We start from the raw sequence: 14682 nt of genomic DNA, 5'->3' as shown, positions 1-14682 counted from the left end.
TTGGAAAAGCAATACTATAAAAACTTGAATGATCAAATAAAGCTTTAGCTCTACGTCTGGGAGCAGATCCCAGGTTCACATCGTTAATTATTTTCTGAATTTCTTTTAGACTTTTTTAGAACATAATAAAGGCGAACTAAAAATAAAAACTTAAACATTCCAGACATTCATTGCTTAATCAAGAATGGGGAAAAGTGTTTAAAAAAACATGCTTTAATTTGTAATGAAAAAGCGTATGCATTGGTTTGAATCTAATGTGAAGTAAAACAAAATGTACATTTAATTTGAAAAAAGTTAAATAATTATAAAAAATAAAATAATGGTCACAATTGAGAGAGAAACGACTTTGTGCCAAGCCTAAAAAAATTAGTGATAAAATGAAAACAGTATCAGGAAAATAAATATTGAAAAGTACCTGCAAAATTCAAATCTAGATAAAAAATTATCTGCTAAATTCCCCTGTAACATTACATGTGGAAATATAATTTACGTTTTTGTTCTGAATTGGTCTTTTACTAACTGTGCCCATTAAATTCAATTCCTTCCTTTAAATTTTATTTCTCTAGAGATACTTTTAAAATCTGTGTCACTGACATTGTTTTTTATTGTTTAATTAGAATTATTTTTCGCTTAGAAAATTGCATTTTTCTCTCAACTGCCATTTTTCATGGTCAGTTTTCTTACTAAGGTAACCTTTTTCCACTAAGATGGCTTTACAAAACTTTTTTAAGTCCAAAGGGGCAATTTGCCCAGAAGGACTATTAATTTCGTTTTGGCATTTTACGTTGATTCGCTATAAACATTGACTCACTTTTCAAATTGTTGCCACCAAATATCCCCTTCATTCTATTTAAAGAAATTAAATAATGAAGAATCTTCATAGATGTATGTATGTTTCTCGCATTGTGATAAAACAAAGGTACCTAGAGCTATCCAGTTTTGAATGACGTAATCCTACTGCGAATATGGGCATCTGGAAGCCCAAATTTGAAATTTGGAATTTGTTTTATTATCGATTTCATATTTCGTAAAATGTTAACAAATTTTTGATTAAAAAACTCAAGGATTTTGCAATTCTGTACAGAAAAAACACTTTTATTTCCAGCGCGCGAGACTGTGTATCAGAAACTCTCAAGATATGCTTAATTTAAAATTATTTTTATTGCTGTTGAACAGAATTTTATGGTTTAAGTGCGAAGAACTTTGGACGTAAGTTAAAATCTGAAGCCTTTCAGCTTTTTATTCTTTATTTTATTTTTTTGTCTTTTTCCTATTAATATTTTGTGTTTAAACTTTATTTATTAAATAACTCGTTCTTGGTGCTTACTCCACATAAAATTCCATTCAAGAGCACAATATCAAAATAATTAAAAAAAAAAAAAAACACATTGTCACCGATACACATTGTCCGATACACATTGTCACGCGCTGGAGATAAAAATGTGTTTTTTTTTTCCCGTGCAGTGTAGCCATTTAATTTCTTTAAATATAATTTACGACAATAATATTTAGCGGCAATAATATAAAAATTGATTCTGACTTTTATCGTGATTCAACCCAAAACGCCGTTTCGAGACTAATAGCCCATTTATGCTAACGCCCCTTTTGGGCTAATAAAGTTTACATGTGACCTACGGAGGAGATATATATTAAATTGCATTTTTTACAATTCCGTTCAGGTGGGTAATTTCTAGAGATTCGACTTTAATGGTCTGGGTTTAAGAACCCAGACCAGAATTTATGGTTTACAAGAAATTTAAAATTATTTGGATTTAAATATTAAGGAATATTCGGTTTATTCAACATTTGTTTCTGATTTCATATAATTGAATTTTTGTTTTAATTTATGCTTAATTTGATTTACAATTTATTAATGCCTGCACAAATTGATTTTTTAAACTATCTACTTTGGACGACGGAAAATCATTACTCTAAATAATTTCAGTTTCTTCCAACTTTGCAAATATTTGCTTCAGTTTGCCTAGAGGGAATTGAGAACGTTACAAACGTTTTGCTTATAATTTCAATTTTTAGCTTTTACTGTTTCTTTCACACACATACGTGCACACTTATACGGACATACATATGTATTTGCGTCAACAGGTAATGTAAATAAGAATAAAACAAAACTAAAATTCATTTATTGCTCGCTTATAACTACTGTAAGTAGTATAACCAAACAATGATTTTAATTTAAGATATGTGCAAAGCATACACTGTGCCTTCTATAAAACCAGCTCATGTAATATCTATAAACCAGCTTTAAACCATACTTGAAAATTGTTTAAAATCGGGAAGCTTTATTCAAAACAGAATTCTAGAAGGAGAATTTTCATATGCCTAACTATCGAGAAGCAGTCACAAACATTATCAAAATTATTAAAATCATAGCCAAGAGTTAAAATGATTCGATAATTAAGGAATACTGATTAAGCGTATCCGTCCTTCTAGAATCTAGACTATTTGAGAGTTAATTCAAATTTACTAAAAATTTCCACACTACCTAACCAATTCCCAAATAGTCTAGAATAACACATTGCCGCGATAAATTACTCTTCTAAATTTAAAACCTGTTTGCTTAAAATTAAAACATAAATTTTCGAAAAAGAAATAATTGTAATTAAAATTTAAAGACAGAATAAGAAATACAATTCATAAATCTAGAGCAAAATCTCGCCTTAATGTTACAAATAATTACAAACAAAAGTAAAGAGATCACAAATTTGCTCTCTAATGGTTTAGAAGAACGGAAACGCTTAATAAATATTACTTAATTATTGACTGTACTAATAGGAGAAGGTTGACGGCCTCTGAGGAGGTTAGTCTGCTGAGTTGGCCTTTCACTGTGCTGATCGCAAAAAGCCATTTTTTATAATTTCAGAGCCATATGTTGAAACGCGAAGATTTTGCTTACGTTTTGCCCACATTATTGTATACATAGGTTGTCTCAGTATCAGGTTTCAGAAATTCTAGCAGGGGTAGAATGCACTCCGATGATTCCTAGCAGGGGTAGAATGCACTCCGATGATTCCTAGCAGGGTCAGAAATGACGTGCTCGTCTACACAGAAACATCAGAAATTAAGACGCCAGATACGTTAATATTCGTATTGATAATAAATTTACTTGAACAAATGTAACATAAGTCAAACAGAGTGTTCGAAGTTTCGTCCACCGACTTCAATGCACGCCTCATATCTACGGCGCATGGAATTCGGAATATTCTCGAATATTCCAGCCAAATCTCGAACTTTCTCGGCAGCTATTGAGATCGTGCAACCAGCTCCTAGGCTTTGTCAACGAGGGTGTCATAAACCAGTGCCTTCATGTGCCGTCATAAAAAGAAATCAAGACATGATTCACTAAAATCAAGTCTGGTGATTGAGCAGACCAACGCATCGGACCACCGCATTCAATCCTTTGGTGGCTAATTCTGACCTCTATGCGGGTGCGAAAGCTAAAGGTAAAATGGGAAGGGGGCCCGTCATGTTGGAACCACACTGTATGTCCCATCGATTTAGAAATCCATTCCTCATCTAATAGTTGTGGCAAGACTTGGTGCAGAACGATCAAGTAGTTCCATTCGCTTAGATAAAAAGGAAGCAAGTAAGATCCGATAAAGTGATCCCCCACAATGCCGGCCCATCCGTTTATAGGAAACCGACTCTGCGCTGCAAGACGTCGTGTTGCATAAGGGATCTCTACCGCCCAGAAATGGGCGTTATGTTCATTGAATATCCTTTCCCTTATGAAGGATGTATCATCGGTGAATAACACATTAGCAGAGAAATGGCAATATGTAGCACACTTTCAAGATACCACTGTACAATTGCAATACGGGGTCGTAATCGCCCGGTAGAAGTGCCTGGATACGCTTGATATGATGCGAAAAAAATTCCGCATCAAATGAATTTCGTTTTCTCTGAGAATCCTCCAGATGCTGAAACGGCAAACTCTGACTGGGTGCGCTACACTTCGTATGCTCAAACTTGGAGTCCCCTGTACCTGATGTAGCACGTTATGTTCAATGTCCGGAGTCAGTGCTGATCGTGCCTGACTATCATCATCGAGACATTATGGCTGGGTGTATCCTCATAGGATATCGTTCTGCGTACAAACGCTGTGGGGTTGGCCCAATACAGTTTACAGCCCCCATATACCAAATGCATATCGGCTAACTCCAAGTTCGTGTAATTATTCATCCTACCTTGTGAGAACTATCCTACCTGCTGCCTTGTGATAAATAAGGATTCTCGGCAAGAACTCCCGGAACTTTCGCACAATACTATCGACCGCGTCAGAAAAGCATTTCAGACCCTGGATTGCTATATGATTCCGAGTCGGAGTGCACCCTACCCCTCCTAGAAGTTTTAAAATGTGGTACTGAGACATTGTAGCGAAAATTGTTCCTCTAGATGGAGCACATCATGGCTCAATGGATAAGACTTCGAGGTCAGAAATCGAAGGTCCCGAGTTCAAAACTCGGCAAAGTCACCTAAAATACTCACTTCGAATAACAAAGTCTTGAGTTGAGACTTGTGTACTTTCCTCTTCATTTGTCTTAATACGACCAGTTCGTTTACGAAACAATACAAAAGGAGAGAGAGTTTTGATATAAGTAGTTTACCTTTATTATCGAAACCATGCGTAATTTCATGACCAATCAGAGAACCAAGAGCTCCAAAATTCAGATTCCTGAAATAAATGTATTAATCACCAGTATAATTTTCATGTATTCCAAGATCATTTTAAACAAAGACATGATTCCTTTTAGCTAAATTTAAGTTGAAGTATGTGAGATTATTAATAACTTACTTGGGTCCATTTTTGTAGAAAAAGATAGGTTGTAAAATTCCCGCAGGAAATGCTGTAAAAGATAATGCTGCAGATAAAAAGTATACTAATAATAAAAAGTCTCTTTTAAGCCACGCATAAATATTTTCTGTAATACAGTCGCAAAAATATAGCATTGCGTCGTTAATACATCCGAAAACAATCCAACTTTTAAAATCAATCTTTTTCTTTTCTTCATAGTTCTCATTGCTTATTTATGATAAATCACATACAGAATGCTGATGTATGCAATATGTTTGAGAAAGTCACACATAGTATAAGATTACAAATATCAAGATTTATAGTCAGTTATTGCCATTTAAAATTAGTACTTTACGTAAACTTTCTTCAGCATGCCTAAATAATAAATTAAATTAAAAAGTTTATCAAAACTCATTTCAAAACAAAAGAACCGCTAATATTTAAAAAGTAATGCAGTGAGCTGCGAATGAATTTAGGCCATTATGGGAAAAAACTTTTGATAGACAAGTCATTTAAAGCAGGTATTTCTAAAATGAGAAAATTTTAGTTTTTTATGAAATATTAAGAAATAACATTTCTTGTATTTTAATGTGTTTTACATTAAAACTGAAACTTCATTCTAGTGAATAAATAGATATTTTAATTTTTTATCATAAATAGTTTACATTTTTTTATTTAGTAGCAAAAATGAAAAATTAGGTTGTATAAGGATCATTGTTCACTCTTCAATTATAATGGAAAAGTATTTACTAACTTACTACGTTTTTAATTTTAAATTATAAACTCATATTATTTTCTCTGCGGGGCTTAAATGAATTAAAAATGGAAATTTTAACTTTCATGAAACGTTAATTCAAATAATATATTATTATTGAAGATGATAAGGACACAAGTAAAAACCGTATATATATATATAGTAAACAAATATATTATCTATTAAGCATAGTTCGTTGGGAAAATTTAAAGGAGCTTTATAAGCTGTATTCACTTAAGTTAGTTTAAGATGATTAATTTAAATTAAATTGCAGCTTTCTATTTGTAGTAGCTGTCCGATATAGAAAAATTCCGATTATACTTTCCAGAAATATAAAATTTGATTAAATGAAAAGTGTTTCCCAATTTCTATGTTTCTTTCTGATACTAAAAATGCTATTATCTAAGAATTTTTACATATTAGGTATAATTAGAAAGGAAGCTCGAAAGAGAAGAGAAAAATAACTTTTACCTATACTGTTATCTTTGTTGTTGTAAGAGTACTCAGTAGAAATTGCGTTTGCATGTGTTTTCCAACTGCAAATAAATATGTATCGATAAAAATATAATTTCTTTGCTAATAGAGACAGTATTTTATGCATTAAGCCTTTCTAAGTATTGATTAAAATACAAATCTTCGAATGAAATATATCTAACTGAATAATGCTATTTTAAATTAACTAAATACAACGTAGCAGATAATACAAATAGAAATGTTCTTTAAAGTCAATAACTATAAAGATCAAATTAAAAAGAAAATAATTTAAATAAACAAATGCAGCTGTACAAATTCATAAAGCCTCATGTAATGCATTTTACTAAGGCCTATGTATGTACACACAAACTCATATATATATATATAATTTTAGAAAGAAATAAATGCAAATAAAACTTTAAGAAAATATTCGCGGAATATGCTGGAAACATAACAAATTTTGCAGTCCTACTTTACAAATCGAAACGCAAATATATGTGAAATATCTCATCAATAATATTGAAAATAACGAAGAATGTAATTTCAATAAACGAAATTATAATTATTGATGCATTTGGTATATTTTAAAGTAGATATAAGTAGTTTTTGCATGTAAATAGAGGTGGACACTGTAATGACACATGTAGTAAAAGTTTAACTTGACACATGTAGTAAAAGTTTAACATTAAAATTCTGAAAGATTTCAGATTTTACATTACCCCCAAAGGGGCATTTTTATAACATTTTGTGTGTTACCTTTATTTATTAAATATCATGTTCTTCGCACTTAAACCATAAAATTTCATTTGAATAGCAATATCGCAAAATATTTAAAAAGAGTATATCTTTAGAATTGACGATACACAGTTCCGCGCACTGGAGATAAAAAGGATTTTTACCCCCAGTTCAGTGTTGCCATTGCTCGCTTTTAAATGGTTGAGATGTTAATCAAAAATTCGTTAAAGTTTTACAAAATATAAAATCGATAATAAAACAAATTTCAAATTTGGGCTTTCAGATGCCCCTATTCGCAAGAGGATTACGTCATTCAAAATTGGATGGCTTGTTGTTTTATCACAAGGCGAGAAACATAGCTAAATTTATGCAGATTCTTCATTATTTAAATTTTTTAAATATAATAAAAGGCTATAATAGCTGGTGGCAACAATTCAAAAAGTGAATCAACGTGTATAGTGAATCAACGCAAAATACCAGAACGAAATTAATAGTCGTTGTATGCGAATTGCCCCTTTGGACTAAAAACAAGCTCTAGTTTTCATTGATGTTAGTTTATAATTGGCTAATTCATGCAGCAGATATACAACAATACTTTTAAAGAAGTCAAAATGAATAAAATGGCTAAATGGATATGCTAGATTGCACAAACAACATAATTTTTAAAGCAAATCATAAGAAATAAGATAGCGTAGTGAAGGTTGTAGACAACAGATGTCATATACTACAACAGCTTTCTCTTAAAAATCACCATACATTTATGTCTTAGTTGCTAAACAACATACTATATATACAACAGGTTTCTGAAGAAAGCACAGCAAGTGAAGTGGGTTAATGAAGGTGCCATTCAAAAACTATGTTTTATACTTCATAAATACAACGAGAAAAATTGAATCTAGCTCCTATCCATGGAAATATATACAGAAAATATATGCATATCATGGAAATATATACATAGAACTGAAAACATTTTATATTCAGGTAAAGGAAAAGAAAGAATTGATCGAAAATTTCTAATTTAAAAATATTGTAATTCTAATGCAGCATAGACATCCAATATCGTTCTTTCAGCAATCTGATCCTGCATTAATATTCTGGCCCAGTCTACTTTGCAGTTGAGCAATATAATCATAATTTTGGTAGCCAACTGCTTCGGATTTTAATTTCAAGAAACCCATTACTAATCTTCGTAGAGTCTGAATACATTTTGTGCCTCATAGTCTAATAATTTTCTTTGTCTTTCTAACTAGTGAAGGTTGGAACATTCTTTCAGGCCCAACTTAAATGCTGTTATGGCATTTATAAATGCACGATTTACGAGTAATTGCACAATATTATCAAAAATCTTTAATTTCTTTAAACATAGTTTATCTGGTACAGTCAGTTAAATGCATAAATGCTTAGAAATGAAGCCCTGTATACGCTATGTATTTATCTTATCTAAGTAGTGACGAAATATAAACACCTTTATCTGTATTCTCACACTTTGAACAAAATTAAATGGCAATCAAAGAGGATGTTGAAAACAGAAGCTAAACTAGCAATTTAAGTTGACTTATTCCATACACTGGCAGAAGCGTATTCGTGGAAGATGCTTAGTTTTACATGGACATACCTAAATATTTTTGATATATCCTTGTATTTTATATGGCTTAAGGCTGTAGAGGCATTAGGTATTTTTTTGGAAGCAGGAGAGATGAAAAATGAGCACCCGCCTTCGCCAGGAATGGAACCGCAGACCTCTGAAATACGCGTCCAGCGTACAGAGCACCACACTAGGAAGGCATGCCAAGACGGCGGGAGAAATACCTTATATACTCCCTCTTTTAATGGGCGAGTGGGGTTGAAAGGGACCCAATCGCCAAAAGAGTGTGTGTGGAATCATCATCCACCACCCTTTTAGTTCGGTCGCCACTGTAAAGACATTGATATTTTAGAAGTAGGAAAGATGAAAACTATGCAGCGCCGTCTCCGAGAATCGAACCGCGGACCTCTGGAATACGCGCCCAGCATACAAACCATCATACCACGAAAGCATGTCAAGAAGGCGGGAGAAATACCTTATAAGACCTTACTTGTAAATTACCTCCTATATCTTATGTTTCTAATTGTAAGATATTATTATGTCGATTTTTGTTCTTTTATTTTTTTAGTGTATTACTTTATTTTTACATAAAATAACCAAGCAAAATTAAATATAAAAAAAATTAGGCAAAATGGCAAACTTACTTTTGTGCAGATTTTTAATAAACCTATTTCCATAAATAATTCTATAAATTATAGAACGGACAACAGTATTTATTGAACAAAATCTATGCCAATATGGTTGCAGCTTTATATAGTTTTAATATTACACTGGCTTGTTCTCACCTTATTTAAAAGATAAATTATGTTTGTAATCAAACTTACTCTTTTTCTGCATTTTTTTCCCTATATTTCGAGAAATAATTGTCAGTTGACCATTTGCGCACTTTCAAAGCTTTATCAAAATAGCCCTCATTCGTAAGGTTTAACTGTAAAATAGTCGATAAAAGATTATAAAGTAATTACAGTCTTATTTATAAATGTCTGGAAATCTCAATCATAAATATCTAAATACTTACACCAACGTACAGTTTGGACATGATAACGTCATCGAGGAGTTCGTTCGGATATCCAACATATGGTGTTATTGCATTGGCCTAATGCAGTATAAAAAAAATAAGATATTTCTCTCACATATTACAGTACACAATACAGTTTATGATGCAAATGCATAATTTTTAACAAACATTTTTCGAAGTCTGTTTCTCATCTGTGTATGTAAAATACACAAATCTAGTCTACCAAAATTCGAAAAATCAAATTAGCAAATTGGAAAGTATAAAAAAAGAAACAGGAAAAAAATAATAAACTGCATTTGATTTTCTCATCATATAAGAGAAACAGTCTAACGATTTCGAATCAGAAACAAATCTACATTTATTAATACATTTGAAAGTCTTTGTTATCATTCTCAAAATTGTGCCTGGGCAGAAACGTTTATATATTATTCTTTTAAAGTCCAGAAATTAAACTAGATCAGTTCGGAGTAATACACCGAATAAGCAGAAAGTATTTTGCAATCTAGAATGTGGCATGTAACTTCAAAGTTATCTTTCCAAATAAAACTATTTATTTGAGTGTTTTAATTAATTACTTAGAAGCTATTATTTCACGATACACCCGCAATAAGAACAATTTGCGTCTTAGAAAACAGCTCGTAACACTAATGTGTAGCACAAACTCCAAGCAAATGAGCCTTTATTTCAGGAGTTGCATGTTAGTATACCAAACGTATACCCGACAGCAATCATTTCCCATAAGTTCTTCGCCATACTTATATAAATACGCATTCAATTTAAAGCCGTGGCCTCATAATTTTCAAATTGTGAGGCAAAACTCATGAAACGTATCAAAACACATTTATAGTTTTCTGATTTTATACGAATATAACTTTTAAAAAAGTTGTCATAATTCTGAATTTAATTTGTGTTCATTTTCATTAAAAACTTGTTTAACTAACTAATTAAAAAAGAACTTAAGCATATTTGTAAAACTTGAAGTAAAAGTACCTACTTGTTCAATAATATTCATTGAATCTTTCCGATTCTAATGTGTCTATATAATCTACTAAACTACATAATCTACTAAAAAAAATCGTGTCTACATAATCTACTAATCTATCAGATTTTTAAAATGAATTATTTACAATAAAACAAAGGTGGCTGTTAATTTATAAACAGGAGAAGCGTTTCTGTAAGTATGATTTATTTTCAAATGTTTAAAAACATTCACAAAAACGAAACTAACAACTGTAAACGATAAATCGACAATTCATTCATTAGCTAGGTAACGCAAATTATTTAATATACAGATATAAAAGGAATATAAAAAATCTTAATTATATTTATAAGGTGTAACAGTTATCACAGTCGGCGCGTATTCGAGAGGTCCAGGCTCGAGTACTGGGAGGACAATGCACATTTTTGATGTCTTCTGCTTCGAAAAGTCCTAATGTCTCTAGATAGTATTTAATGCAAATTTGTCAGCAGAGAGTTTTGCCAGAACGTAACGGTGTTTTATTTAGAAAAACAGCATAATTTAGCAGAAATACTTAATATATGCATTCATTATCTTATTTGATACAATTAGGTAAGCTATTTATTTAAAATAAAACAAGACTCAAGAAAACGTATTTAATATTTACATTGATTAATTTAAAGTAACGTAACAAAAAACGCATAAAAATTATATTTGTTATTAAGCACATAATAAAATTCTATGTATTATTTTATTTAGCACAATTTTATTGTGTAGAAACGTATTAAAACAGCATATATAAACCCACCGGAAATTTATTTGCACAGAATCTTCCTGGTGGGCACAGTTCAGCAATTGCTGTTATAATGTCTCTGTATCTTTGTCCATTGGTGAAAGATTGAATATAGTGATCATTTTAGAAAGAAAAACCGCTATATTGCCACAATGTTATTACGAAACTCTAGTTAGATCCATAACTATTGTTTCTTGCACATGTGCAGATCGGTTTCATTTGATTTATTTGATTATGGCAAAGCACTGGAAGGTATCAGCCTAAGAGAAATCATGCTTTTTTGAAGGACTTCCTAGGGTAACTGACTCATTTGCACGTTATACACGAGAAAACCCACGAAAACGCTTTTGTGGTCAGCTCAATCGCCGTGATACGAAACCCAGACCAGACTATCAGGTATTCAGTAATCTAACCGCTTAGAGTCTGGCGAGCCCTAGCAGAATGGTTACCATTTGCTCCTCGCCTAATGTAGAAACGTACGAAATTCACTTTCATGCCATGATCGTCCCAGAAGAAAAATACAGAACATTGTTTTAAATATTATACCGAAGCAAAATAAATATATACTTTATATCTTTAAATAGAGTAAGGCTTATGGGCGGAAATATATTTCTTTGACTTATGGAATTTATGAATTTACGAATTTGAGAAATTAAACGTAAAGAAAATAATTAAATTTTACAAACCTTATATTTTGCGATTATTTGAGTTACATGATCCATCCAATGACTTTCATCTATAGAATTTAATAATTCAGCATGGATATACGAAAAAATCTCTTGTGCCTGTAAAAGTTAAAAAAATAATAAAATAGCGCATTTCTTATTGTAGCAAAACTGGCAATCTGTTACTTCACATAATCAATTCACTTTGTCAGACAAAGCAAGTAAAAATGTCATAGCATATCAAACTAGTATTAGGTACTTTTTTTATTGCGAAACATTACTTACATGTCACTTAGACAGTACAACTAAAAATACAAAATTACTATGCGCATTTCATAAACATTACCATTCAAATCGGCATCCATCGTCATTACTCTTTCGTTGCCACTCGCGAAAACTATATTTTAAAATAAAATCAATGCGTTTCGTTTACACAAGTAAAATAATTCTTCATGAATCTAAGATTTTGAAAAAAAATAGATTTATTCCATAATACATCCATATTTTTCAAAATCTTCAATGATTGCGAGCGCGTATCTGCAATTAAGCGCTCGATCATGTCCGGATTAGTGACGAGGTTATCACACTTGGCTACAGTCCCTGCTAGACGGGACTTTTCTGAGAAACGAAGATTCTGGTAGCACTGGTTTAAAAGGGAGGATTCCTAGAAAAAAAGAGCTCCGTCTGAAGCGAAGTCCCGCCTAGCCACGGAAACGATGTTGCGGCTTAGCAGGATTTTTTTTCAAACCTCACTTAAAATGTCTCGACTGGACATCTGGGTGCAGACAACCAATCAGACGAAAGCTGTGCTTCTGAAGCATCACGAAGACTGTAGAACGTGTGTTCTCTAGTCACGAGGATATATATATATATATATATATATATATCACTGATGTCATGAACATTGATTTTAAATTCAATAGCAAGTCTAAACAGCTCAGTTAATTGAAGCTGTGTGTGTATGAAGGTAGAGTTCTAGTCGTTTCCTAACTTCAGCGTTTATATAAATCTACGATATTCCAAACCCTCTAGTCTCGGAGTTGTGGATGGAATCCCTCTATCAATCTATCTGAGCTGTTATATCCTTCTGATACATAAAAAAACTACATGACTGTTATCTGAACCATTTTGCCACAATGGAATGGGGTACACATAGTGATCATTATATTTCGAATTTTAAAGAAGAAAAATTATTTTCTATGTTTAAGGCGTCTGTCCTTACATTTTTGACAAACAAGAAGCTCATTCTCCTTCTTCCTGTGCTAAGGACTATTTTATTATGCTATAGTATTTAACGATCAGAATAAACGTATATTTTTTATTCATCTATCCTACAAGGTGGCATGCAATATGGACTAATATTTTTGCTTGCTTTGAATGAATACTTTTTATTGTAAATTAAATTTTACATAAAATTTGCTGACTAATTTAAGGATTATAATTTGTTTTATGAATATGTTTAACCATAACCATCCAGAAATAATTTTGATAAGCAAATTAATATGTTATCTAGTGACTCTAATTAATGTATTTATCCAGGCCATTAAGTAGTAGTATGAATGAAAACGATTTTAGCTTCCCTCTTTTATCTGCCGTTTATTATTGTGGGAATGATTAGCTGTTAATTTTATATAGAATATTATAAATCTATATAGTAAAATATCTCATCAAAATATTTTGTGTAAAATTAAATAAACATATATTCTTAAAATTAATTTTGTATAGTAAAAAAGCATTTAAAAACTTCGTATAAAAATGACACAAAAACACAACGTACGGTAACGTTTGTATAAACAAATTAATTCACAGAATACTGATAATCATTTTCAATTTAATATCAAAATACATTCCCTTGAAAGATTACTACTAGATAAGATACTTTTTTTGTAACTTTGCAGTTTTGTTTCATACAATGTAAACATTTAACCCTCGTGTGTACTAATAATTGCTAAAGTGAGTATATATGTAAAGTATAAAAATTTGTAATTTGTGGTCATTTATCTGCAGAGAAATATACACTATTTTGTTAATTAATAAATGCTTAGTCAATGAACATAGCCGCCTTTCGTATTAAGGTTACTGAAAAGTGTGTTACGTTTTAATTCCAACGAATAAAAAAAATATGACAAAGTACTCTGCGTTTTCAAGTGAGCAGATCTCTTAAGAGCATAGGCATTAAGTCAAAATTATATACAAATAGCTATGGATATATTTTTATACTTACAGTTTGCTTGTTCTCTTCTGGGAAATACTGCCGTACATAATAGGAACTGATTGCCAATTCAAATGTGTCCTTCAGGAAAGACAAGCATTGCTTCCAACGAGGTTGCAATTCTGAGAGTTCTGGTTCATGTTTTGTCCTAAGAGTTAAAGTCCTCCAGGACTTGGACAAAAGGGGCAAAGACTCTTGAACAACTCTCCACATCATGTAATTGGCTATCACACTGAAAGATATAAACAATTTCAAAATTATGACAACTAATTTGTCTTTATTTTATTCTCTGAAATATTTTTTTTCGCGGGCTTAGGAAGTTTTTTGACCGACTTTGTGAAGAATATTACAAAACAAATATATCTTCGAAGCAGAAATATCAGATTATTGCATAAGTAATTGCTAACTAAAAGGGGCACAGCCCACAACCTAACTAACCAAAACCTACGTTCAGCCATAGTGCTCACATAGTAAAGCAAAGCAAATAAAGTAGCAAAAGTGCGATGAAGCAAATGAAGCTGAGAAAGCAAATGAAGAGCTTCAGGGACAAAAAATCTTAACGTTTCACTATGACTTGGCATTTGGTTCGTGCACTTTCTCGTATTTGATTATATAAAACATATAACAATGTAATTTGTAAATATCGGGACAAAAAAGTGTTATGATCTAATAACA

The 14682-nt window shown here is 31.6% G+C and overlaps 1 protein-coding gene across 1 annotated transcript in view; it reads right to left on the bottom strand.

The window, feature by feature from the left end:
• Positions 1-4651: 4651 nt before the first annotated feature.
• LOC146998313 (neprilysin-2-like) overlaps positions 4652-14682 on the bottom strand; it is a 56069-nt gene continuing 46038 nt past the window's right edge. Inside the window, exons 7-11 of the mRNA XM_085812495.1 lie at positions 14020-14239; positions 9380-9457; positions 9186-9289; positions 4814-4865; positions 4652-4693 (exon numbers count right to left, since the gene is read on the bottom strand). Of these exons, the coding sequence (XP_085668621.1) occupies positions 4652-4693; positions 4814-4865; positions 9186-9289; positions 9380-9457; positions 14020-14239 (496 nt within the window). The remainder of the gene's footprint in view (positions 4694-4813; positions 4866-9185; positions 9290-9379; positions 9458-14019; positions 14240-14682) is intronic.

Source organism: Stegodyphus dumicola, chromosome 3, assembly GCF_044657685.1.
Source record: "Stegodyphus dumicola isolate Sdum_Otavi_A_Nest chromosome 3, ASM4465768v1".
In the NCBI taxonomy this organism is placed as follows: Eukaryota; Metazoa; Arthropoda; class Arachnida; order Araneae; family Eresidae; genus Stegodyphus; species Stegodyphus dumicola.
The sequence above is the reverse complement of the archived record's forward strand: the minus strand, read 5'-3'. Positions and strand labels throughout refer to the sequence as shown.